At 47.6% G+C, this 26,434-nt stretch overlaps 1 protein-coding gene across 5 annotated transcripts in view; it reads left to right on the top strand.

Moving 5' to 3' along the window:
* The window catches only part of SGCE (sarcoglycan epsilon), an 88,091-nt gene that overhangs the window by 38,171 nt on the left and 23,486 nt on the right, over positions 1-26,434 (top strand). For all 5 annotated transcript variants that reach the window (XM_073582064.1, XM_073582063.1, XM_073582060.1 and 2 more), the window contains 5 exons: positions 158-315; positions 14,191-14,263; positions 16,585-16,783; positions 19,178-19,340; positions 24,825-25,036. In XM_073582064.1, the coding sequence (XP_073438165.1) occupies positions 158-315; positions 14,191-14,263; positions 16,585-16,783; positions 19,178-19,340; positions 24,825-25,036 (805 nt within the window). The remainder of the gene's footprint in view (positions 1-157; positions 316-14,190; positions 14,264-16,584; positions 16,784-19,177; positions 19,341-24,824; positions 25,037-26,434) is intronic.

Raw genomic sequence — 26,434 nt, 5'->3', positions numbered from 1 at the left:
TAAGATATCTTGAGAATCTGCAGACGTTATGGCTTTTTGATTGCCAGAAAAAAAATTCCCTTTGTTCGTAAGGCCAAAATTGTCTGCACACTTCCACATTTTCTAAATGATATCAAATTCCCCTTAACTCTCTTTCCTTTTTTTGTGTCCTGTCTAGGTGAATTAAGCAATGATCCAATCACATTTAACACAAATTTAATGGGTTATCCAGATCGGCCGGGGTGGCTGCGGTATATTCAGAGGACGCCTTACAGCGATGGGGTGCTGTATGGATCTCCGACATTTGAAAGTGTGGGAAAACCAACGATTATAGAGGTACAGTGTCAATATTTACTATGACAAACAATGCATAAAATAATAAAACTAACCCTGTTTATGGTTAGATTTTTTTTACAATGTGACTGCCTTCGGGAAGCATTGGGAAGACTTTTTTAGAAGCCGTTCACATTCCTGCCAGAAAAGATAGTCCAGAAATCAGCGGGTGGGCCTTAGCAATGCCAGGAGAGGATGCCACAAGGCATTGGTAGGCGAGTATAGTTTTTTTAGTTTTTAGATCACCCTGGACTTTGTTTATAAAGAAAAAGGGGTGCATAGCTGCTCCTCTCTCCCTCTTTGGAAGCAAACATTCTTCCAGTCTTGCAGCAAGCACTCCTTTCCATTCTACTCATTCCGACTTTCTCTCACAGCGACGGTCTGTCTTCCCTGCTCTCTTTACAGGCAAGCTGGTCATCCTCGGCCAGGGACAGCACGCAAGGGGTTACACATTTAAAGTATTGTTAGGAACCCCCTTGTTCCTTTTTGCACTGGGGAAGCACCCAGTTGAGAAGTGCAGTCTGTATAATTACGGTGGCTCGGTTGCTCCAGCTTGCTATTGTTCCCTCTGCAATTGACCCCGAGTGGCAGGAAACTGATAGAATCAGTTGCAGAGATGGAAAAAGAAACACTGTGTTAGATAGAATTCCCTTCTACAACTGTATCAGAACAAATGAAATAGAGTGCAGCCTGTATAATCACCATAGGTCGATTGCTCCAGCCTGCAATTGTTCCCTCTGCAAGCGACCCTGAGTGTCAGGAAACCATTAGCATTAGTGGCAGAGAGGTAAAAAGAAACACTGTTTAGATAGAATTCCCTTCTACAACTGTAACAGAACAAATGAAATAGAGTGCAGCCTGTATAATCACCATAGGTCGATTGCTCCAGCCTGCAATTGTTCCCTCTGCAAGCGACCCTGAGTGTCAGGAAACCATTAGCATTAGTGGCAGAGAGGTAAAAAGAAACACTGTTTAGATAGAATTCCCTTCTACAACTGTAACAGAACAAATGAAATAGAGTGCAGCCTGTATAATCACGATAGGTCGATTGCTCCAGCCTGCAATTGTTCCCTCTGCAATTGACCCCGAGTGGCAGGGAACTGATAGAATCAGTTTCAGAGAGAGAAAAAGAAACACTGTGTTAGATAGAATTCCCTTCTACAACTGTAACAGAACACATGAAATAGAGTGCAGCCTGTATAATCACCATAGGTCGATTGCTCCAGCCTGCAATTGTTCCCTCTGCAAGCGACCCTGAGTGTCAGGAAACCGTTAGCATTAGTGGCAGAGAGGTAAAAAGAAACACTGTTTAGATAAAATTCCCCTCTACAACTGTAACAGAACACATGAGTTTGAGATGGTAAAACATTTCATGTAAATGTAGATTTTAACTACTTTTTATACAAATGGAGAATTCCTTTAAAATGTTGTCCCTACTGCTGTTTGTGAAATGAGGTTGATATTTTGCAGGCTGGCATGTTATTATGTCTATAAGTGCTGAGCTGTTTCCAGGATTAATGTCTTATAATATCATATTATTCTTCTTTCCGCTCTTCCAGTTCTGGGTTTGACATTGTCTAAGCGCTTAGTCTTGATCTGTGCCGTGTAACAAGAAATGAGGGTCTCATGTTGCTTCATTGAATGACTCCTGTAGATGCGAATGTTGAGCGGCTGATGTAAAAATGCTCAGACAGAATTGAATTAATGAGGGTAAATGTATAGCCTGCGCGCAGCCTGACTGCATAACAGCCAGAGTCCGCCACTTCGCAATATCTTATTTTCTACTTTGCTCTCAGTTTGCCTTACATAAAAGAAGGCTGCTGTGTGCCTCACGCCTCAACATGGCACACGACATGCCATGCCATTAAAGGGGCTATCCAGGACTATTACATTTTTTCACTAAGAGCCAAAGTGCCAATAACAGGCAGGTAGTTGCTAACTACCTGCCTGTTGTGTCTGGTGCCAATCTCTCCCACACAGAGCGGTCATGGACTGTTCTTGCGGTTTCTGATGACGTCAAGTCGACAGGGTTGCTGCTTCTTATCTGCTTTGCCCTGCTAATGGCGCATGAGTGCTGATGTAATGCTGATTCACAGCCGGCTCCCTGCTGCCTAACTGCGGGGAGCCAGCTGTCAATCAGCATTACATCAGCAGTCACGCACAGAGCAGCCAGGAAGAAGAAGAAGAGCTGCTCTGTTGACGTAGAGCAGCTGAATCATTGGTGACAGCTCTGAGCCGGCGACAGGTTGAATAGGCAAGTAGTTGTCTCTGTTTTTAAGCCCGTAGTAAGAAAATAAATTAAATGGTCCTGGAAAACCCCTTTAATGACTTCTCACCATACTGTTCATTGGCACTGTGATGTGGCTACCTGTTCCCCAGGAATAAGGGGGCACAGGTATATATAGCGCCATCGTGCCCTTAGATTATAGTCAGTTACATAGTAGTGAAAGTCACGTAGTAATGGACATATACTGTCTGTAATAGAGCAAACACAACATCAGTGAATATACGGCAGTGCCAAAAGAGAGTAACGTAGTGACAGGTGTCGTATATTAGAATTTACACAATTGAAGTGGTCATACTAAAGTATCAGTCATGCTACATACCATATAATACTGCCAACTGTACAGTACAATAAATGCCCACACAAAAGTGTCATCTCCTGTATGCTAGAAGTGATACAAATAGTATTAGCCTCATATGTGGCCATATAGTAGTATCAGTCACGTCAACTTATACAACACTGCTTGCCATATAGTAGTGCCCATAGAATGTTAGGTACACCAAATAGAATGTTAGTTACACCAATATACTGTATATTCAATATTTGCAAACTATACAGGAATTTTTATATTGTGTTGTCACCTAAAAGTGTAGAATTTTCATATGTACTAGAAGCCATATAATAGTATCAGCCTCATAGTAGTCGCCATACAATGGTATTAGTCTCATAGTAGTGGCCATACAATGGTATCAGCCTCATAGTAGTGGCCATACAATGGTATTGTTAGCACCGCACACGGCAAGGCGGAATTTCCCTGGAGTGGACCCTCTGGGCCGTGGCACCGAGGGGCCCCGGACAAGCAACCAGGTGAGACCGACCCCTATACAGGGACCGTTTGGCGCAAGACCAGAGACTCGAATGCCACGGCAGCCGGAACCAAGAGGGGCGGCTCGGAATGGATCACAGGGCTCGAGCAGGCACGGACACAGGACTTGAACAGGCACGGACACAGGACTGGAGCAGGTATGGACACAAGACTTGGAGCAGGTACGGACACAGGACTTGCGCAGGCACGGACACAGGACTTGGAGCAGATACGGACACAGGACTTGCGCAGGCACGGACACAGGACTGGAGCAGGTACGGACACAGGACTTGGAGCAGGCACGGACACAGGACTTGAGCAGGCACGGACACAGGACTTGAGCAGGGCTGGAAGCAAACACAGAGATTAGGCAGGGAGCCTGATTCCAGGCGAGAACACAGGGCCTGAGGTACTGTAAGAAACAACCACGGTCAGGCGCCTCCACTAGGGGAGGGCGGCCTGATATGGCTGCCGCTGTGCCCTCATTGGTCCAGCGGTGCAATCGGGGCAGGGCACCGCCGGAGACCAGCTCAGGTGTGGAGAGCCGGCCGCGACCTACAGCGCATGCGCGAGACCCGCGGTGACGTCACCAGCCGCGGGCCGGAGGAAGAGAGAGGCCGACGCCGGGGCTGGAGGGAGCGAGGCTGCTGGAGGGAGCGAGGCTGCTGGAGGGAGCGCGGCTGCCGGGCGAGGTAAGTATAGCTGCGCGCACGGGGGCGCAGGGCTGGGAGCGTGACAGGGGGATCGGGGGCCGTGATGGTAGGACCGGGGGCCGTAACAGTACCCTCCCCCTTAAGCCGCCCCCTGCTGCGGTTGGCAAAAAATTTCCTGAGAATGTGGGGAGCGTTGATGTTCTCCCGGGGCTCCCAGGATCTCTCCTCAGGACCAAACCCCTCCCAGTCAACAAGGAAAAAGGTCCTCCCTCTAACTCTCCTCATGGCGAGAATATCCCTTACCTCGAAAGTATCATCCGAGCCCACCGGCTGAGGGGCTGGAGTAGGTGAAGGATGGAATTGATTCAGGACCACAGGTTTCAGGAGAGAGACGTGGAAGGTGTTCGGGATACGGAGCGAAGCAGGCAACCTCAACTTGTAGGCGACTTCGTTGACTCGATCCAGGATCTCAAAAGGACCTATGTACCGGGGCCCCAGCTTGTAAGAGGGTAGTTTTAGTCGGATGTACTTGGATGAAAGCCAGACCTTATCCCCAATGTGAAACGGTGGAGGATCCAGCCTCCTCTTGTCTGCGTGGTTCTTCATTCGCTCACTGGCCCTTTTGAGAGCGGAGTTGGTCTCAGACCAGATTTCAGAGAATTCCTGGAACAAGGAGTTGGCTGCCGGTACTTCGGAGGTTGGAGCGACAGGAAGAGGTATGTTAGGATGTTTGCCGAATACCACAAAAAAGGGCGATTTAGTAGAGGGTTCGCCGGCATGGTTGTTGTAGGCGAATTCCGCCCAAGGAAGCAGATCAACCCAATTATCCTGGTGGCCGTTGGAAAAATGCCGAAGGTATGCAGTCAGGGTCTGGTTAGTTCATTCCGCTTGCCCATTGGTCTGTGGATGATAGGCAGATGAAAAATCCAAGGAAATATCCAGAAGTTTGCAAAGCGCTCTCCAAAATTTAGCCGTAAACTGTACCCCACGATCAGAGACAATTGGTTCAGGTAGACCATGTAGTCTGAAAATCTGATGGACGAAGATCTTGGCTAATCCGGGTGCGGAAGGAAGGCCGCTTAACGGAATGAAATGCGCCATTTTAGAAAAGCGGTCCACTACCACAAGAATCACCGTACAGCCAGACGAGCGGGGCAAATCCGTGATAAAGTCCATGGCGATATTCTCCCAAGGCGACTTCGGTATCGGCAAGGGAAGCAGCAGACCAAATGGAGGACGACGGGGTGTCTTATTCCTAGCACAGGAGAAACAGGAGGCGACGAAGTCTGCCACATCTTGACGAAGAGTGGGCAACCAATAATACCGCGTTATGAGAGCCAGGGTCTTCCCAATTCCGGCATGACCAGCCAGTTTGGAGGAATGCCCCCACAGAAGAACTCTCCTCTTGACGTCCTCTGGTACGAGAGTCTTGCCCGGAGGTGGAGAAAGCAGAGACAACGGAGCCACTGTGATTATCCTCGTAGGCTCGATAACATGGGAAGGTTCCTCCCCAGATTCAGTTGGTTGAAAGACTCTGGATAGAGCATCGGCTTTAGCGTTCTTGTCTCCAGGGCGGAAGTGCAGCTCGAAATCAAAGCGAGCAAAAAACAGGGACCATTTAGCCTGTCGAGGATTGAGTCTCTGGGCGGTCTGGAGGTAGGCTAGATTTTTGTGGTCAGAGTAAACAACAAATGGGTGAACTGCTCCTTCCAGAAGGTGACGCCACTTCTCCAATGCCAATTTTATGGTCAAAAGCTCACGGTCGCCAATCGAATAGTTACACTCAGCAGGCGAGAAGGCTCTGGAGAAGAACCCACAAGGGCGTAGGCGGCCCGAACCGGTCCTCTGGGATAGGACAGCCCCGGCGCCAGTCGAGGAAGCATCCACCTCCAGCACGAAAGGCTTGCTGCTCTCAGGACGGATCAATACGGGAGCCGTGGAGAAAGCTTGTTTTAGCGACTGGAAGGCCTCTTCGGCTTCGGGTGTCCAAGAGTTAGCAGAGATCCCCTTTCGGGTAAGGGCCGAGATCGGCCTGGAGAGTGAGGAAAAGTGCGGAATGAACTGCCGATAGTAGTTGGCGAACCCCAAGAAACGTTGAATGGCTCTTAAGCCAACGGGGCGAGGCCACTTGAGAATGGCGGACAGTTTCTCGGGATCCATCTGTAGCCCGGCATCGGAAACGATGTAGCCCAGAAAAGGCAATGAGGTCTGCTCGAACAGGCACTTCTCCATCTTGGCATATAGACGATTCTCTCGAAGACGCCGAAGAACAAGGCGGACAGTCCTCCTGTGGGATGGAAGATCTGGGGAGAAGACCAGGATGTCATCCAGGTATACTACGACACAGGAGTACAGGAGATCCCGGAAGATTTCATTGACGAACTCCTGGAACACCGCCGGGGCATTGCACAGACCGAATGGCATCACTAAGTACTCATAATGACCGTCACGGTTGTGTTAAAGGCGGTCTTCCATTCATCGCCGGCACGGATGCGGATGAGGTTGTATGCCCCCCTGAGGTCCAATTAGGAGAAGATGATTCCCCCTCTGAGACGGTCAAACAACTCCGGGATAAGAGGTTGTGGGTACCGGTTTTTGATAGTGATGTTGTTCAATCCTCTATAATCGATACATGGGCGCAGCGAACCGTCTTTCTTTTTAACGAAGAAGAACCCGGCGCCGGCAGGAGATGAAGACTTCCGAATGAATCCTTTGGCGAGGTTCTCAGTGACGTATTCGGACATGGCTGCGGATTCTGCAGGGGACAGTGGGTAGATCCTGCCCCTGGGAGGAGTAGAACCTGGGATTAGCTCAATCGGGCAGTCGAAGGACCGATGCGGTGGGAGGACCTCCGACTCCTTCTTTTCGAAAACGTCTGCATAAGCCCAATAGGCTGAAGGAAGCCCAGAGAGATCCTGAGGTGGGCGGACGGGAACCACTGGATGAATGGGGTTCAGACAGCGACCATGACACGGGTCTCCCCAGCGCAAGACCTCCCCGGTGGACCAGTTGAATACCGGCTGGTGTGTCCGTAACCACGGGAGACCGAGTAGAATGGCATGAGACAAGTCGGGCAACACGTAGAAGGCTACTTTTTCACGGTGGAGGGCGCCGACTTGCAAGATTACCTCTTCTGTGACCGCGGTGATGGATTCCAATAGCGGTCGGCCATCAACGGAAGCGATAATCCGGGGGTTCTTCAGGGTGACCACGGGAATACGATATTTGTCCACAACTTCACGCCGGATGAAGTTGCCTGCTGAGCCCGAATCCACATAGGCCACCTCGGACCCACGCCTCTCCCCTGAAAGTAGAAGAACAGAAAGTGTGAGGGCCTGAGAGGAATCATAATCACCTAGGAAGGCCTCTCTTACCTGGCCTAGGTGGAAGAGTTTCCCGGTCTCTCAGGACAAGAGCGGATGAAGTGGGATGCCCCTCCACAATAAAGACAAAGACCTTGCTCCCGTCTCTCCCTCTGACGTCTCTCAGCCATCCGGACCCGATCCACCTGCATGGGCTCAGGGGGCGGAGTATGTACAGGGCCAAGCGGGCGTGGATTAAAGGACCGGTTAGCGATCGGGGCAGGCCTAATGGGCCTCCTATCCCTCGCCGTTTCTCGGGCGCGCTCCTGGAACCGGAGGTCTATTCGAGTGGCCAGGGAGATGAGGTCCTCGAGGGTGGTGGGAGTATCCCGCCCCGCCAACTCATCCTTAATTCTGCCCGACAACCCATGCCAAAAGGCCCCGACCAATGCCGCGTTATTCCAACCCAATTCGGAGGACATGGTGCGGAACCGAATGGCGTATTGACCAACTGTCAGGGTGCCCTGGTGGAGGATGAAAAGTGATTCAGTAAGCGAGGCTACCCGTCCAGGCTCATCGAACACCTTACAAAAGGTGTCCAAGAAAACCGGGATGTTAGAGACTATAGGATCGTCCCTCTCCCAGAGCGGATTTAACCAAGATAAGGCCTCCCCCTCCAGATGGGACATGATAAAGGCCACCTTGGCCCTATCGGAGGGATACTGATGAGGTTGAAGCTCAAAATGCAAGCCACACTGGTTTAGGAACCCTCTACACTGTTTGGGGTCCCCACCGTATCGGGGTGGTTTGGCGAGGAGAGGGAAACGGAGCGGGACTGGGGATGGCGGCCGAGGCCGCGGCGGCGGACTGGAGATCTCCCAGACGGCTATCCACCGAGGCCATATAAGACAAAATATGGGACTGAGCGTCCCGCTGCTGACTCAACTCCTGCTGGAGGCCGGCCAGCTGAGCGGCATTCCCCGGATCGGCCGCCTGAAGAGCGGACAGGCGGGACTCCATGGCCTTCATGACTGACATGATGCGCCCCTGGTTCTCCCGTAAAAAGAGGAGCTCCTTTTGACCGGGAGCGGAAACACCGGTGGGATCCATGGCCTGACCGTACTGTTAGCACCGCACACGGCAAGGCGGAATTTCCCTGGAGTGGACCCTCTGGGCCGTGGCACCGAGGGGCCCCGGACGAGCAACCAGGTGAGACCGACCCCTATACAGGGACCGTTTGGCGCAAGACCAGAGACTCGAATGCCACGGCAGCCGGAACCAAGAGGGGCGGCTCGGAATGGATCACAGGGCTCGAGCAGGCACGGACACAGGACTTGAACAGGCACGGACACAGGACTTGGAGCAGGTAAGGACACAGAACTTGAGCAGGCACGGACACAGGACTTGAACAGGCACGGACACAAGACTGGAGCAGGCACGGACACAGGACTTGGAGCAGGTACGGACACAGGACTTGCGCAGGCACGGACACAGGACTGGAGCAGGTACGGACACAGGACTTGGAGCAGATACGGACACAGGACTTGCGCAGGCACGGACACAGGACTGGAGCAGGTACGGACACAGGACTTGGAGCAGGCACGGACACAGGACTTGAGCAGGCACGGACACAGGACTTGAGCAGGGCTGGAAGCAAACACAGAGATTAGGCAGGGTGCCTGATTCCAGGCGAGAACACAGGGCCTGAGGTACTGTAAGAAACAACCACGGTCAGGCGCCTCCACTAGGGGAGGGCGGCCTGATATGGCTGCCGCTGTGCCCTCATTGGTCCAGCGGTGCAATCGGGGCAGGGCACCGCCGGAGACCAGCTCAAGTGTGGAGAGCCGGCCGCGACCTACAGCGCATGCGCGAGACCCGCGGTGACGTCACCAGCCACGGGCCAGAGGAAGAGAGAGGCCGACGCCGGGGCTGGAGGGAGCGAGGCTGCTGGAGGGAGCGCGGCTGCCGGGCGAGGTAAGTATAGCTGCGCTCACGGGGGCGCAGGGCTGGGAGCGTGACAGGGGGATCGGGGGCCGTGATGGTAGGACCGGGGGCCGTAACAGGTATCAGCCTCATGGTAGTGGCCATACAATGGTATCAGCCTCATAGTAGTGGCCATACAATGGTATCAGCCTCATAGTAGTGGCCATACAATGGTATCAGCCTCATAGTAGTGGCCATACAATGGTATCAGCCTCATAGTAGTGGCCATACAATGGTATCAGCCTCATGGTAGTGGCCATACAATGGTATCAGCCTCATAGTAGTGGCCATACAATGGTTTCAGCCTCATAGTAGTGGCCATACAATGGTATCAGCCTCATAGTAGTGGCCATACAATGGTATCAGCCTCATAGTAGTGGCCATACAATGGTATCAGCCTCATGGTAGTGGCCATACAATTGTATCAGCCTCATGGTAGTGGCCATACAATGGTATCAGCCTCATGGTAGTGGCCATACAATGGTATCAGCCTCATGGTAGTGGCCATACAGTGGTATCATCCTCATAGTAGTGGCCATACAATGGTATCAACCTCATAGTAGTGGCCATACAATGGTATCAGCCTCATAGTAGTGGCCATACAGTGGTATCAGCCTCATAGTAGTGGCCATACAATGGTGTCAGCCTCATAGTAGTGGCCATACAGTGGTATCATCCTCATAGTAGTGGCCATACAATGGTATCAGCCTCATAGTAGTGGCCATACAATGGTATCAGCCTCATAGTAGTGGCCATACAATGGTATCAGCCTCATAGTAGTGGCCATACAATGGTATCAGCCTCATAGTAGTGGCCATACAATGGTATCAGCCTCATGGTAGTGGCCATACAAGGGTATCAGCCTCATGGTAGTGGCCATACAATGGTATCAGCCTCATGGTAGTGGCCATACAATGGTATCAGCCTCATGGTAGTGGCCATACAGTGGTATCATCCTCATAGTAGTGGCCATACAATGGTATCAGCCTCATAGTAGTGGCCATACAATGGTGTCAGCCTCATAGTAGTGGCCATACAATAGTATCAGCCCCATAGTAGTGGCCATACAATGGTATCAGCCTTATAGTAGTGGCCATACAATGGTATCAGCCTCATAGTAGTGGCCATACAATGGCATCAGCCTCATGGTAGTGGACATACAATGGTATCAGCCTCATAGTATTGGTCATACAATGGTATCAGCCTCATAGTAGTGGCCATACAATGGTATCAGCCTCATAGTAGTGGCCATACAATGGTATCAGCCTCATAGTAGTGGCCATACAATGGTATGAGCCTCATAGTTGTGGCCATGCAATAGTATCAGCCCCATAGTATTGGCCATACAATAGTATCAGCCTCATAGTAGGGGCCATACAACAATACCACGCATGTCAATACTTATTATAGAAGGCGAATTATGCCACAATATCCATACGGCACTGTCACCATCACAGTGCCCATACAGAAGTTATGACCTCTCCTTAGATTAGTATTAGACTGCTAGTGATAGTTATACAATAATACCTGTGAAGAAACCAGAGTATATCTTAATTGCCCAGACAGCTGTGTTTTTGCAGGCCTGGAGGAATTGACTTTTTGTCTGTATATTTGGCTTGTGGATTTAAGTTTGGATTCTGGTGGGTCAAGAAGGCTGACTTGCACAATGATATGCAATGTAACATAGTGTGTGCTTTGCTGATGCTTGTTTATTTTCTGGAATCAGTTTGTTGACTTTGAATGTAGATAGGGAAAGGTTGTGACGGTGGACTGAAGGACACTGGGTAATTTTAAAAATAGCTTACCTGCTCAGGTATAAAAGACCCTGAGACAGAGAGAAGGGGTCTCATCTCATCACATAGAGCTACTAGCCAGACAATCTGCTAAACACCCAATGGACAAGAAACTCTTCAAGAGCCCAGCTGAGGGTATGTCAGACCCGGCTGATAGAACACAGGACTGCTCTCGGTTATCTCCCTATGCTTGTTGTGACCTCCTCTCTGTGTGTTATCACAGGTGGAATAGTGACCCTGGGAGCTCTGACATAACATCCACTAGCATCCCGGTGAGTCAACGGAGGAGTAAAACCTTGTAATGCGTACCATCTTGGTGAAATTGCTGGAATTGTTCTGTTTGCTAGTGGGTGTTGTGGTTCAATAAAGCTTGGCCACACTGTTTTACCCTAACCCTGTGTTGTCTGTTTAGTGTTCTGCCCACAAGGAGATAGAGCGGGCATTCAGTGGTATGAGCCCTGGTCCATGCAGTCTTGCTAAAGACAGCCAGGCCAGCGGACGAGAGCACCCACTGACCCCGTTTCTCTACAATACCTATAATAAATGACACAGCAGTACCAGCTGCCTAGTAGTATCCATACCTGGGGGAGGGAATATTAACACTACCCATATAATAGTTGTTAGGGCAGGTGGAACGCACCAAATAATAAAGAAATGGAATAAACGTGCGTTCGCAGCCCGGGGTCCTGCGTGCAGAGATGTTAACTGCTGCTTGGTAATGGCAAACACTATATGGCGGTATAATAGAAGAAAACACGTGGGTTAACCTCACCTGGTGTGCACAGAGCCGCACTACCACGGAATATAAATGCCGTAGCTTGTTAAAGCTCACAGAGATAGGCAAAGTGAAAGCTAGTGTATCGTCTCAGGACTCTGCCCCAAAGACACAGGGTTAGAGTCCCTCTAGACCCACCTGTGAACACCACTAAAAGATGCTGGCCACCGTAGAGTGCAGACCAAGTGCACAGTGGCGTACAGGCAAGCCACTACTTGGTGCTGATGCTAGGCCCTGACACTGCCTCCTACCTGCACTTCAGCTAAGGCACGAACTGGCAGGGCTGAACAACACATGCGTACCAAGGGTAGGGGTTTCATAATGAGTCCATTCACCAGAGACATTCATACGTGCGTACAACACTCACTCCACATGGTCTATCCTAGCGCACGGCCGTGCGATCCTTTTATAGGCGCAGCCTTCCGGGACCTTCCTGATGGCCCAATCCGAGCTGCATGAGACCTCTGACCACCAATGAGTGGTCGTCTCCCAAGCATGCTCAGATGAGGAAAAACAGGACTTAGTCCCAGAAGCGTCTGCTCGCCGGTGACTAATGTCTGATGCTATAGCTGAACCTGGGGCAGCAACCAGACGCATAGCATTAGCCTGAGCAAGACGCAGGGACTGGCGGCTCTACTGAGCAGGAACCTCTGCAGATGCAGAAGAATGGGAGACCGCAGAAGACATGGCTCGAGATTCCCCCTGTGCAGTGGTGGAAACTCAACGCCTAACAATAGTGCTGTTTGTTTGCGATTGTATGTTAGTACCAACCATTGCCAAGTGCTCTGAGTGTTGCCCTCTGTAGTAGTGCCCATGTTGGTACCCACGTGATAGTGCCAGGTATAGATATTACTATGTATCTTTTTGTGTCTGTTCTGTTTTGTGTACATTTCCGCCTATTTCCGTCTGTTTGGTTACATTTTTGCTCTGTATCATACACGTTTTGTGCCGAAGAACAAAATATGCTAATTAAAATCTTGACCTACTTTAGTTGCCGGGAGATGCTCATTATTTTTCTTCTCTCCCTTGGATCGGGAGAATATTATTGTAGATTCATAATTAGTGATGTTTTTATTTCATCGTGCCATTGGCAAAAAAAATAAAAAATAAAAGCGCAATCAGAGGAACAGACAAATCATTCTGGTCTTTTTCATGCCGGAAAATAGAATCTACGGCCAAATATCTAATGTTTCTCTGGTGCTGCCCTGATTATGTTAACCATTTAAAGGGCTTGTCCACATTGTACAATCTGTGTCCTCTAACAATTCGTTGATCATAGTGTGTCCCCCCTACTGTTCCCCCTACAGTAGTGAGCTGTAAACTGTAACGGCACCAGGCTGTGAGGGTTCAATTCCCCTTTGGTGCCACCATATTGGAAATCTAGCATTACCTGGTGCCCATTGAGATCAATCTATCTCTGACTGAGAGCTGCCGGGGAGTTTTAATGTGGAATTGCTGATAATATAATTACTAAAAATGAGCAATTGCCCTGGTCCGGCTTCCATTCTGGTCTTCCGTGGCACCTACGTGGCACGTGCAATGCCCAGCGACTTTGCGTCATATGAAGCCTAGTGTCATAATGTCGCTGGAAGGCACCAAAAATGCTGGGCCGAATGCTGGGTGCAGAAGTAAAGACTGACCGTCATGGTGGACCATACTGGATGCCAGACCAGGGCGGCGAGAATCGAATTGCTCATCTTAAAAAATTACCTATGGAGGAAGCTAAAGGGGTTGTATGAAATCTTGCGGATTGATAACTTGCTTATTTATGGCGAGTCCAACCGTCAAGGCTCTAAAATGCCTAAATGGTGCACATATACTTCACTTGTCTATCTCCGGCCTTCCATAGAGAATGAATGAAGTGGTGGTGCCTGCTGCGCACATGTGCTACCACCATCCCATTCCATCGGGGCATTTCACGGCTTCATTCACGGAGATAGATTTGAGGGCACAGTCAGACGGCTATATAAATCAGAGCAAGATCAGAACGCAGTGCACGGACTGGCCGGCAGCTCTCCCTACCCGATCGCGAGAGCTGCATAGAAATACATGAAGCTGTCATACTCAGGTAGGGAGAACCGATGGCCAGTCCGAGAACTGCTTTCCGATCTCGATCCGATTTATACAACTTTCTGACTGCGCTCTTAGGGAGAGAATGGTTATGTACCCAACTAGAGGACGGAGAACCTTATAGCAAAATGTCACGTACTGAGCCGAGTGATATACTGTTATTGTTTGTGAATATTCATTTTTACTTTCTCTTCTTTTGTTTTTCTTCTGAAGATAACCGCCTACAACAGACGAACGTTTGAGACGGCCAGACATAATCTTATCATCAATATTATGTCAGGGGAGGGTAAGTTGGCCGTGTCCAATACCAATTGATTGCAATGAGTGTTAATAATGTGTAGAGGGAAGTGGGTTCCAAAAAGTCACACATGCACTAACCTATTAGTAAATGTACTGATGCAATGAAACTGGTAATCCAGCTGCAAGCATTTATCACTCATCAGTAGGGTTCGCTCCACATGCGGTTGATGCCAACTAAGTCGCAGAACCAGCATCTGTAACAGCAGTGGTTTGAGCTGAGCTGATTGCTGCTGTTAACCATTTATATGCTTTGATCAATCTCTAAATAAACCTGTTGTACATGCTCACTGGCCCCTATTAGCCCACTGTCACACAATCACGGGGCAACTATGGGTTACAATGGCAGCCAGGGGTCTGCTGAAGGTTTATATCCTATAGTGAGTGCAGCTCTGGAGTATAATACAGGATGTAACTCAGGATCAGTACAGGATAAGTAATATAATGTATATTCACATTGACTCCAACAGCAGAATAGTGAGTGCAGCTCTGGAGTATTATACAGGATGTAACTCAGGATCAGTACAGGATCAGTAATGTATGTACACAGTGACTCCACCAGCAGAATAGTGAGTGCAGCTCTGGAGTATAATACAGGAGGTAACTCAGGATCAGTAATGTAATGTATGTACACAGTGACTCCAACAGCAGAATAGTGAGTGCAGCTCTGGGGTATAATACAGGAGGTAACTCAGGATCAGTAATGTAATATATGTACACAGTGACTCCAACAGCAGAATAGTGAGTGCAGCTCTGGAGTATAATACAGGAGGTAACTCAGGATCAGTAATGTAATATATGTACACAGTGACTCCACCAGCAGAATAGTGAGTGCAGCTCTGGAGTATAATACAGGAGGTAACTCAGGATCAGTAATGTAATATATGTACACAGTGACTCCACCAGCAGAATAGTGAGTGCAGCTCTGGAGTATAATACAGGATGTAACTCAGGATCAGTAATGTAATGTATGTACACAGTGACTCCAACAGCAGAATAGTGAGTGCAGCTCTGGGGTATAATACAGGAGGTAACTCAGGATCAGTAATGTAATATATGTACACAGTGACTCCAACAGCAGAATAGTGAGTGCAGCTCTGGAGTATAATACAGGAGGTAACTCAGGATCAGTAATGTAATGTATGTACACAGTGACTGCACCAGCAGAATAGTGAGTGCAGCTCTGGGGTATAATACAGGATGTAACTCAGGATCAGTAATGTGATGTATGTACACAGTGACTGCACCAGCAGAATAGTGAGTGCAGCTCTGGGGTATAATACAGGATGTAACTCAGGATCAGTAATGTGATGTATGTACACAGTGACTGCACCAGCAGAATAGTGAGTGCAGCTCTGGGGTATAATACAGGATGTAACTCAGGATCAGTAATGTAATGTATGTGCACAGTGACTCCAACAGCAGAATAGTGAGTGCAGCTCTCGGGTATAATACAGGATGTAACTCAGGATCAGTAATGTAATGTATGTGCACAGTGACTCCAACAGCAGAATAGTGAGTGCAGCTCTGGGGTATAATACAGGATGTAACTCAGGATCAGTAATGTAATGTATGTGCACAGTGACTCCAACAGCAGAATAGTGAGTGCAGCTCTGGGCTATAATACAGGATGTAACTCAGGATCAGTAATGTAATGTATGTACACAGTGACTTCAACAGCAGAATAGTGAGTGCAGCTCTGGGGTATAATGCAGTAACATCCCACCCACTTCCGTGCACTCACAACCGGCAGGAAAGACGGTGTTTTTCAAGCCTCGGTCTTTCCTGCCGGCTGTGACTGCACGGAGGTGGGTGGGCAGGCAGCGGCGGGATCCGGCGTGTGTAGTCAGGCGGTGGGTCCTGGCGGGGGTCCGGCGGTGACATCCCTCTCATTACTCCCCCCTCATTACACCTCCTCATTACACCCTCTGATTATACCCCCTTCATTGCACCCCTCTCGTTATACCCCCTCGTTACACCCTTTTCACATCCTCGTGATCACAGCGGCTGCCTGGATCCGAGCGGCTGCTGGGATCCCAGCAGCAGCTGGGATCCCAGCGGCGGTCGGGATTGCAGCGGCGTTCGGGATCGCAGCTGCGTCCTGGATCCGAGCGGCATCACTTGGGTGTTCCAAAATGGCGGTCGGCGTTCTTCCGGTGCGGCGCAGTGGATTGTGGGATTCGGGGACAGCCAGACGGAAGTGGATGACCGGCAATTTAAGGCAATTATATATATAGATGTGGGTATACATACACTATAATGTACGGTAATTTTAATGTTTGTCATGTGCTTTCTCTATTTTGAGAACAGATTTCCCTCTCCCTTACCAAGCTGAGTTCTTTATTAAAAACATGAATGTAGAGGAGATGTTGGCCAGTGAAGTTCTGGGTGATTTTCTTGGAGCTGTTAAAAACGTCTGGCAACCGGATCGTCTGAATGCCATTAATATCACATCAGCCCTGGACAGGGGAGGCCGAGTGCCGCTACCCATCAATGACATGAAGGAAGGGTAAGCCTCATAATGAATGTGCTTCTGGGAGGATACAATATGGTCTTCTATTTGAGGATATGGGGCGACAACACAAGCTCAAGCACCACCTATTGGAGATAGCAATCCTACATGCCCACATCGACCCTTAAAAGGGACTTGCCAAGACTTAGGATAACAAGCCAAACCATAAACTTAATGTTTTGTATGTATGTGTAATTTAACAAGGCCCTATAAAGGGCTGATATTGATTTCTAATATTCCACCATTCAATAGGTGGTGCTAGATTTCCTCTCCTCTTCCTCTCTAAAGAGGCCATTAGCCTATTTAAATTCCCAGAAGAGCATTGCATGGCCTGTAAGTCTCTATACACCAAATTGGCTCTCTGCACAAAGAGACTGTACCCCTTGGACCCAAGGGGATCTAGAGAACTCTGAAGAGGTGAATGCCCAGCACCATGAAGCCGTGCACTAAATTTCTTTGAAGCAATTAAAATACTAAATGTGAAAAAGGAGCAATAAGATCACCTGTCCGGGTGTACAGCAAAATACTCCAGGAACAGCAACAGTCCAAACGACAGCCGTCACTCTCATCTTCTTAAAATAATTGCTTTATTGATCCATGATTAAAAAAAAAGGCGCAAAAAATGGTCGAACGCAACAGCACAAAAATAAAAAGGCAGAAAATGAATATCTTCTGCGCTCCCAGGCAACATGTTTCAGACCTGCATGGTCTTTTGTCAAGTATACATACCCACCCAAGAGAGCACAAACGACACGGGGCCCCAGACGAAGCTTAGGCGCAACGAGCATGATCCTCTAAGTATTTACTATTTTTTTTTTTAACTATTTGTAACCTCTTAACCAACAGAGGTATATTTGGTTTTGCATTTTCATTTTTTGTTCCCCTTCTTCCCAGAGCCAGAACTTTTTTATTTTTTTCCGTCAATATGGTTTTGTTGCTGCTTGTTTTTTGCGGGACGAGTTGTGCTTTTGAACAACGTCATTGGTATTTACATATTGTGCACTGGAACATGGAAAGAAAATTCCAAGTGCGATGAAATTGCAAAAAATGTGCAATCCCACAGTTGTTTTTTTTTTACCATGTTCATTACTTGCTAAAACTGCCCTGCCATTATGATTCTCCAGGTCATTACAAGTTCATAGACACATAATATGTTTAGGTTCTTTTTTTATTTAAGTGGTGAAAAAGAAATTCCAAAGTTTGTTTAAAAAAAAAAATTTGCACCATATTCCGATACCCGTAGCGTCTCCATTTTTCGTGATCTCAGGTAGGATGAGGGCTTATTTTTTGCGTGCCGAGCTGACATTTTTAATGATACCATTTTGGTGCAGATAATATCTTTTCATCGCCTGTTAGTTGTGGCGACCAAAAAAGCGTAATTCTGGATTTTTGACTTTTTTTTTCTCATTACGCCATTTAGCGATCGGGCTAATTCTTTTTTTTTATTGATGGATCAGGCGATTCTGAACGCAGCGATACCAAATATGTGTATGTTTGATTTTTTTTAATGTTTTATTTTGAATGGGGTGAAAGGGGGGTGATTTGAACTTATATATGTTTTTTATTTTTTTTATATTTTTTAAAACTTTTTTTTACTTTTTGCATGCTTCAATAGTTTCCATGGGAGACTAGTAGCTGCAGTACTTTGATCGCCTCTGCTACATACAGGCGATGATCAGATCGCCTGTATGCAGGAGAAATGCTCACTTGCTATGAGCATCGGCCACCGGGCGGTGCTCATTGCAATTTGGCAGTGACAACCATAGAGATCTGCTGGAGACCTCTGGTTGTCATACAAACCCATCTGTCACCTGCGATCATATGACGGGGTCACCGATGGACGGGATTTACGATCATTTATTTTGTGTAAAATCTGTACAGCACTTTTATGGACATCAGATACTGACTTTTTCTTAATAATGTGATCAACTTTGGAGGAAGTTTTCCATGGTTGTCCACTTAGCTGACAAGCATTTGCTTCGGGTTTACTAAAATCACCAGCAAAATGGCATCACAACAACCAGACAGAAGTAATCACACTTTAAACAAAAATAAAAAAAAGTTTTGGTCACAACTGTATTTCATTTTGTTCACCAGAGCAGCATTCACAATTCTGCTAGTTGTTACAGGAAACAGTCCACAACTGTGCTGACAGAACACACGCCTAAAACTTAAACTATGCTTTTTAATGGAAGTTAGTTTTTTTTTTAGTACATTATGACTGTTAAAGAGAAGAATTCCAAGACTGGTAATCACCAGAAATTTTTTTTTGACTGCTGGGAGACATTGCAGCTCTGAAATTGTCAGAATTGTTAATGCAGCTCTGGGCCTATAATACAGATTTTATATGTATAGTATAATTATGTTTATAGATACTCACCTCTTTTCTAGTGTTTATGTTATGGTCGGAGCAGATGTCCCATTCTCATCATGTCTACGTGAAGTAGAAAACCCACAGAACCAGCTCAGGTGCAGCCAGGAGATGGAACCTGCCATAAGTTGTGATAAAAAGTTTCGGGCACAATTCCATATAGACTGGTGTAAGATCTCACTGGTAAGGTTATACACCTAGTGAATATACAGATATATAAAGGAACATTCCTGGGAGAATGTATATATAGTCTTCGCCCCCCCTACATTCCTGGGAGAATGAATATATCGTTTTCGCCCCCCCCCCCATCATTCCTGGGAGAATGAATATATCGTCTTCGCCCCCCCTACATTCCTGGGAGAATGAATATATCGTCTTCGCCCCCCCCCCTCATCATTCCTGGTAGAATGAATATATCGTCTTCGCCCCCCCTACATTCCTAGGAGAATGAATATATCGTCTTCGCCCCCCCTACATTCCTGGGAGAATGAATATATCGTCTTCGCCCCCCCCTACATTCCTGGGAGAATGAATATATCGTCTTCGCCCCCCCTACATTCCTGGGAGAATGAATATATCGTCTTCGCCCCCCCTACATTCCTGGGAGAATGAATATATTGTCTTCGCCCCCCCTACATTCCTGGGAGAATGAATATATCGTCTTCGCCCCCCCTACATTCCTGGGAGAATGAATATATCGTCTTCGCCCCCCCCTACATTCCTGGGAGAATGAATATATCGTCTTCGCCCCCCCCTACATTCCTGGGAGAATGAATATATCATCTTCGCCCCCCCCTACATTCCTGGGAGAATGAATATATCGTCTTCGCCCCCCCCTACATTCCTGGGAGAATGAATATATCGTCTTCGCCCCCCCCTACATTCCTGGGAGAATGAATATATCGTCTTCGCCCCCCCTACATTCCTGGGAGAATGAATATATTGTCTTCGCCCCCCCTACATTCCTGGGAGAATGAATATATCGTCTTTGCCCCCGCTACATTCCTGGGAGAATGAATATATCGTCTTCGCCCCCCCCCTACATTCCTGGGAGAATGAATATATCGTCTTCGCCCCCCCCTACATTCCTGGGAGAATGAATATATCTTCTTCGCCCCCCCTACATTCCTGGGAGAATTAATATATCGTCTTCGCCCCCCCTACATTCCTGGGAGAATGTATATATAGTCTTCGCCCCCCCTACATTCCTGGGAGAATGAATATATCGTCTTCGCCCCCCCTACATTCCTGGGAGAATGAATATATCGTCTTCGCCCCCCCTACATTCCTGGGAGAATGAATATATCGTCTTCGCCCCCCCTACATTCCTGGGAGAATGAATATATCGTCTTCGCCCCCCCCTACATTCCTGGGAGAATGAATATATCGTCTTCGCCCCCCCTACATTCCTGGGAGAATGAATATATCGTCTTCGCCCCCCCCCTACATTCCTGGGAGAATGAATATATCGTCTTCGCCCCCCCCCTACATTCCTGGGAGAATGAATATATCTTCTTCGCCCCCCCCTACATTCCTGGGAGAATGAATATATCGTCTTCGCCCCCCCTACATTCCTGGGAGAATGAATATATCGTCTTCGCCCCCCCTACATTCCTGGGAGAATGAATATATCGTCTTCCCCCCCCTACGTTCCTGGGAGAATGTATATATAGTCTTCGCCCCCCCTACATTCCTGGGAGAATGAATATATCGTCTTCGCCCCCCCCTACATTCCTGGGAGAATGAATATATCGTCTTCGTCCCCCCCTACATTCCTGGGAGAATGAATATATCTTCTTCGCCCCCCCCTACATTCCTGGGAGAATGAATATATCGTCTTCGCCCCCCCCTACATTCCTGGGAGAATGAATATATCGTCTTCGCCCCCCCTACATTCCTGGGAGAATGAATATATCGTCTTCGCCCCCCCCTACATTCCTGGGAGAATGAATATATCGTCTTCGCCCCCCCTACATTCCTGGGAGAATGAATATATCGTCTTCGCCCCCCCCCCCTCATCATTCCTGGTAGAATGAATATATCGTCTTCGCCCCCCCTACATTCCTAGGAGAATGAATATATCGTCTTCGCCCCCCCTACATTCCTGGGAGAATGAATATATCGTCTTCGCCCCCCCCTACATTCCTGGGAGAATGAATATATCGTCTTCGCCCCCCCTACATTCCTGGGAGAATGAATATATCGTCTTCGCCCCCCCTACATTCCTGGGAGAATGAATATATTGTCTTCGCCCCCCCTACATTCCTGGGAGAATGAATATATCGTCTTCGCCCCCCCCTACATTCCTGGGAGAATGAATATATCGTCTTCGCCCCCCCTACATTCCTGGGAGAATGAATATATTGTCTTCGCCCCCCCTACATTCCTGGGAGAATGAATATATCGTCTTTGCCCCCGCTACATTCCTGGGAGAATGAATATATCGTCTTCGCCCCCCCCCTACATTCCTGGGAGAATGAATATATCGTCTTCGCCCCCCCCTACATTCCTGGGAGAATGAATATATCTTCTTCGCCCCCCCTACATTCCTGGGAGAATTAATATATCGTCTTCGCCCCCCCTACATTCCTGGGAGAATGAATATATAGTCTTCGCCCCCCCTACATTCCTGGGAGAATGAATATATCGTCTTCGCCCCCCCTACATTCCTGGGAGAATGAATATATCGTCTTCGCCCCCCCTACATTCCTGGGAGAATGAATATATCGTCTTCGCCCCCCCTACATTCCTGGGAGAATGAATATATCGTCTTCGCCCCCCCCTACATTCCTGGGAGAATGAATATATCGTCTTCGCCCCCCCTACATTCCTGGGAGAATGAATATATCGTCTTCGCCCCCCCCCTACATTCCTGGGAGAATGAATATATCGTCTTCGCCCCCCCCCTACATTCCTGGGAGAATGAATATATCTTCTTCGCCCCCCCTACATTCCTGGGAGAATGAATATATCGTCTTCGCCCCCCCTACATTCCTGGGAGAATGAATATATCGTCTTCGCCCCCCCTACATTCCTGGGAGAATGAATATATCGTCTTCGCCCCCCCTACGTTCCTGGGAGAATGTATATATAGTCTTCGCCCCCCCTACATTCCTGGGAGAATGAATATATCGTCTTCGCCCCCCCTACATTCCTGGGAGAATGAATATATCGTCTTCGTCCCCCCCTACATTCCTGGGAGAATGAATATATCTTCTTCGCCCCCCCCTACATTCCTGGGAGAATGAATATATCGTCTTCGCCCCCCCCTACATTCCTGGGAGAATGAATATATCGTCTTCGCCCCCCCTACATTCCTGGGAGAATGAATATATCGTCTTCGCCCCCCCCTACATTCCTGGGAGAATGAATATATCGTCTTCGCCCCCCCTACGTTCCTGGGAGAATGTATATATAGTCTTCGCCCCCCCTACATTCCTGGGAGAATGAATATATCGTCTTCGCCCCCCCTACGTTCCTGGGAGAATGTATATATAGTCTTCGCCCCCCCTACGTTCCTGGGAGAATGTATATATAGTCTTCGCCCCCCCTACGTTCCTGGGAGAATGTATATATAGTCTTCGCCCCCCCTACATTCCTGGGAGAATGAATATATCGTCTTTGCCCCCCCTACGTTCCTGGGAGAATGTATATATAGTCTTCGCCCCCCTACGTTCCTGGGAGAATGAATATATCGTCTTCGCCCCCCCTACATTCCTGGGAGAATGAATATATCGTCTTCGCCCCCCCTACATTCATGGGAGAATGAATATATCATCTTCGCCCCACCCCCCTATCATCTTCAGTGATGCCTTAGGCGGTGCAAAGTCCACCAACCCCTGGAAAATATTTGCAAAGTGTGTTTAAAGGGAACCTGAAAGCTATACGATCCATGGGAGAGACCTGTCACTCCAGGGGAGCGGGCGTGGAGAAGCTGCAGGGGACTTCCTGACTAGTCTCCTGTGCAGCTTGGTCCTCGACAGCTTTTAAAGCATGTTTTTCTATGAGTTACACATAAATGGCTGAAATCATACAACTAGTATCTGATTCATACTGATTCCCTTTAATGGGGTTGTGCACTTCTAGGATAGCCCCTTCTTGATCAAAATGTTTGGCCCTCATAAAATAATAAAGCCAATACTCACCTCCCATGCAGGCGCCTTTCCCACAGCGTCGGCACTCGCTCTCCCCGGGGCTCTCGTGCGGCAGCTGTGACACGTGACGCCGGCGCCCAATCAGCACTGGCATTACTGTCGAACATGAAGAGGAAGTCCGGGCTACAGCTGCTGATCTTTGACAGTAACGCCAGTGGTCACGTGTCACAACACCGCACGAGAGCCCTGGGGAGCGCGAGTGCAGACACCGCAGGAATGGCACCAGTATCGAAGGTGAGTATAAGCTTTATTATTTTCATCAGGCGAGGGGTATGAGAAGAAGTTGTCCAAGTAGTAGGCAACTGCTTTGAGGTCAGAGCCTAAATACTGAATGAAGCAGATCAGTTTATAACCTATATCTATGTCATCTGCCTCCCCCACTCTATCACCCCCTGAAGAAGCTCGTGTGAAACGCACATATTAGTGCGGGGTGACATGAACGCATCTCCAGCATGAACTTTCTTATGACTATTATCATTATTGTATTAGTTGTTTTTTTTGTGCACTTGCACTTTATACCCTTATGTTCTCTCTGACCCAGCACTTTACACATACCATTTCATGTTGCTGATGCTTCATAGACTCTCCTTTTATTTGAATGTTATTTTTAATCTTGTCTTGCATGTTTATTATTCTACTTGTCATGTGGTATCTTCAATATAATAATTTGGATTTACTCTACCATGCTATATTTACCCCTTATTATCCCAAGTAGTTGCTCTTTTTTCATTCTATAACCATGAGTCTTTTTGAGTTGTGCTGAATTGCACTTATTGCTAACTTTATTTGGGGGCATATTCCTTCTATTATAGGTTTAAGCAGTGTTTGGTAGTTGTTTAGCCTCCTTAGATACCTAAAAAGTTAGAAACAAGTTAAATATACTGTTAAAGTGACCATATAACTTATGTGGATGCATACACTAGGGGGATAAGAGTGATGAAAATTTTCATTTTTATTTCATAAATGAATAGTTCACAGGAAAATAAGCAAATTTGTAATATGTCTTATTAGAGAAATCTGCTTCTTTCTCCTCCGGGGGTGATCTTTTATTTTCAATTTTAAACATTTGTTTTTGGAGAATACAGATTTTGTTATTGAGATAGGAGATGACAGTTGGTATTCATAAGATTTTATGGAGAGAGGAGGGGAGGAGCTAGAGAAAGACACAGACATTCTAAGGAAGAACTAGAGGAAGCCATACATTCTAGGGAGGAGCTAGAGGAAGACACAGACATTCTAAGGAAGAACTAGAGGAAGCCATACATTCTAGGGAGGAGCTAGAGGAAGACACAGACATTCTGGGGAGGAGCTAGAGGAAGACACAGACATTCTGGGGAGGAGCTAGAGGAAGACACAGACATTCTGGGGAGGAGCTAGAGGAAGACACAGACATTCTGGGGAGGAGCTAGAGGAAGACACAGATTCTAGGGAGGAGCCAGAGGAAGTAACACAGATTCTAGGGAGGAGCTAGAGGAACTTTAAGTTTGAAAAAAATATATTTTATTTCTTTCAGGTGGATAAAATGAAGCAAGTGGTGATCACTCAGGAAGTTGTGCGGGGGGAAGGGATCCTTCCTGACGCAGGGGAGTATAGACCTCCATCCGAAACACTGAAGGGCAGAGACTATTACTCAGACTTCCTCATCACGTTGGCAGTGCCCTCTGCCGTAGCCTTGGTGCTGTTTGCCATCCTGGCTTACATCATGTGCTGTCGGAGGGAAGGAATGTGAGTGCCCCACTTTTATCTACACACATTACACACAATACACACATAAAGCAAACTGTGGATACGGTAATTAGTTTTGGATATTTTTGGCATCATATTCAGCCGTTTTTGGATTTTCTTTGCACATGTTCCATCATATCAGAGATGCATAGGAATGGTCACATGATTAGGGACTATATTTGGGCCAGGGTGCAATGGTTTATGATAAGGGTCCTATATTGATGAAAAGACCATAACATGTGAAATGATTAGTGGTGGTCTTTGCTTGGTACTGGATGAAGACCAACCAGTTTTACTGGCCGTCCCACTGGTGGCAGCCACACTATAACAGGTGGCAGTGCTCGGTCTCATGTTGTGTATGGTTTGTGAGCATTAATAATGATTGGATATGACTAAATATTCTAACTCATCTTCTAGAAATGTATTTATGGAAGTGAAGGTACAGTACATATACTGATCAGCCATAATATTAAAACCACTGACAGGTGAAGTCCATAGCATCCAGTAACTGGTGACAATGGCACCTATGGGGGATGGATATTTTACGCTTCAAGTGAGCAGCTAGTTCTTGAAGTTGATGTTTTGAAAGCAAAAAAATTGGCAAGTGTATGAATCTCAGCGATGTTGACCCAACCCAAATTATGATGTCTAGATTGAGTCAAAGCATCAGGATCACCAGGTGAAGTGGATCCTCTAAGCATTGGTTGCGGGTGGGCATACGGACCCCGGGCGTTGATGCAGTAATCATGTAAGCACATGGGCACATTCAGGAATCTGAGGAGCAGCAGGATGGATGAAGTGGAACCCAGCAGGAATGGAAGCATGGAAGCACAAACAGCAGAGATGGTGGAGCCCACCAAACATAGGACTGGAGTCTCAATCCCAAAACTCTGATGTATGTGTCTAAATGGGCCTTAAATACAGTGGGGAAAATAAGGATTTGATACACTGCCGATTTTACGAGTTTTCCCACCTACAAAGAATGGAGAGGTCTGTAATTTTTTTTTTAAACTCTATTTTTATTACAAATTTTTGTTAACAACAAAAAAAAGAAAAGAATAAAAAACACAGATACATATCATGTTACAAAGTTGCATAGTTCGGAGAAATGCATCCTCGCAGCCAAAATTGAAAACGTTTACATCTCCTAACAGTCTGTCTAATAATCATTGTCGTCTCACTTCCCCCCTATGATTACATATTTGAAGATCACCCTTGACCTTGCTACCCTTTTCCCTCCCCAACAATCTCTCCCCCCCCAAAACCCTAAAACCTTTTCCTCCCTTGCTTTGTGGAAAGCCTACTCGCTCACAGGCCCTAAGGCCTCTTTCACACATCATTTTTTTGCCTTCAGGCGCGATCCGGCTTTTTTTGGAAAAAACGGATCCGTTTTTTCCC

Source organism: Dendrobates tinctorius, unplaced genomic scaffold, assembly GCF_039654945.1.
Source record: "Dendrobates tinctorius isolate UK_male_01 unplaced genomic scaffold, ASM3965494v1 ptg000070l, whole genome shotgun sequence".
Taxonomy (NCBI): Eukaryota; Metazoa; Chordata; class Amphibia; order Anura; family Dendrobatidae; genus Dendrobates; species Dendrobates tinctorius.
This window is presented reverse-complemented; position numbering and strand designations above follow the sequence as displayed.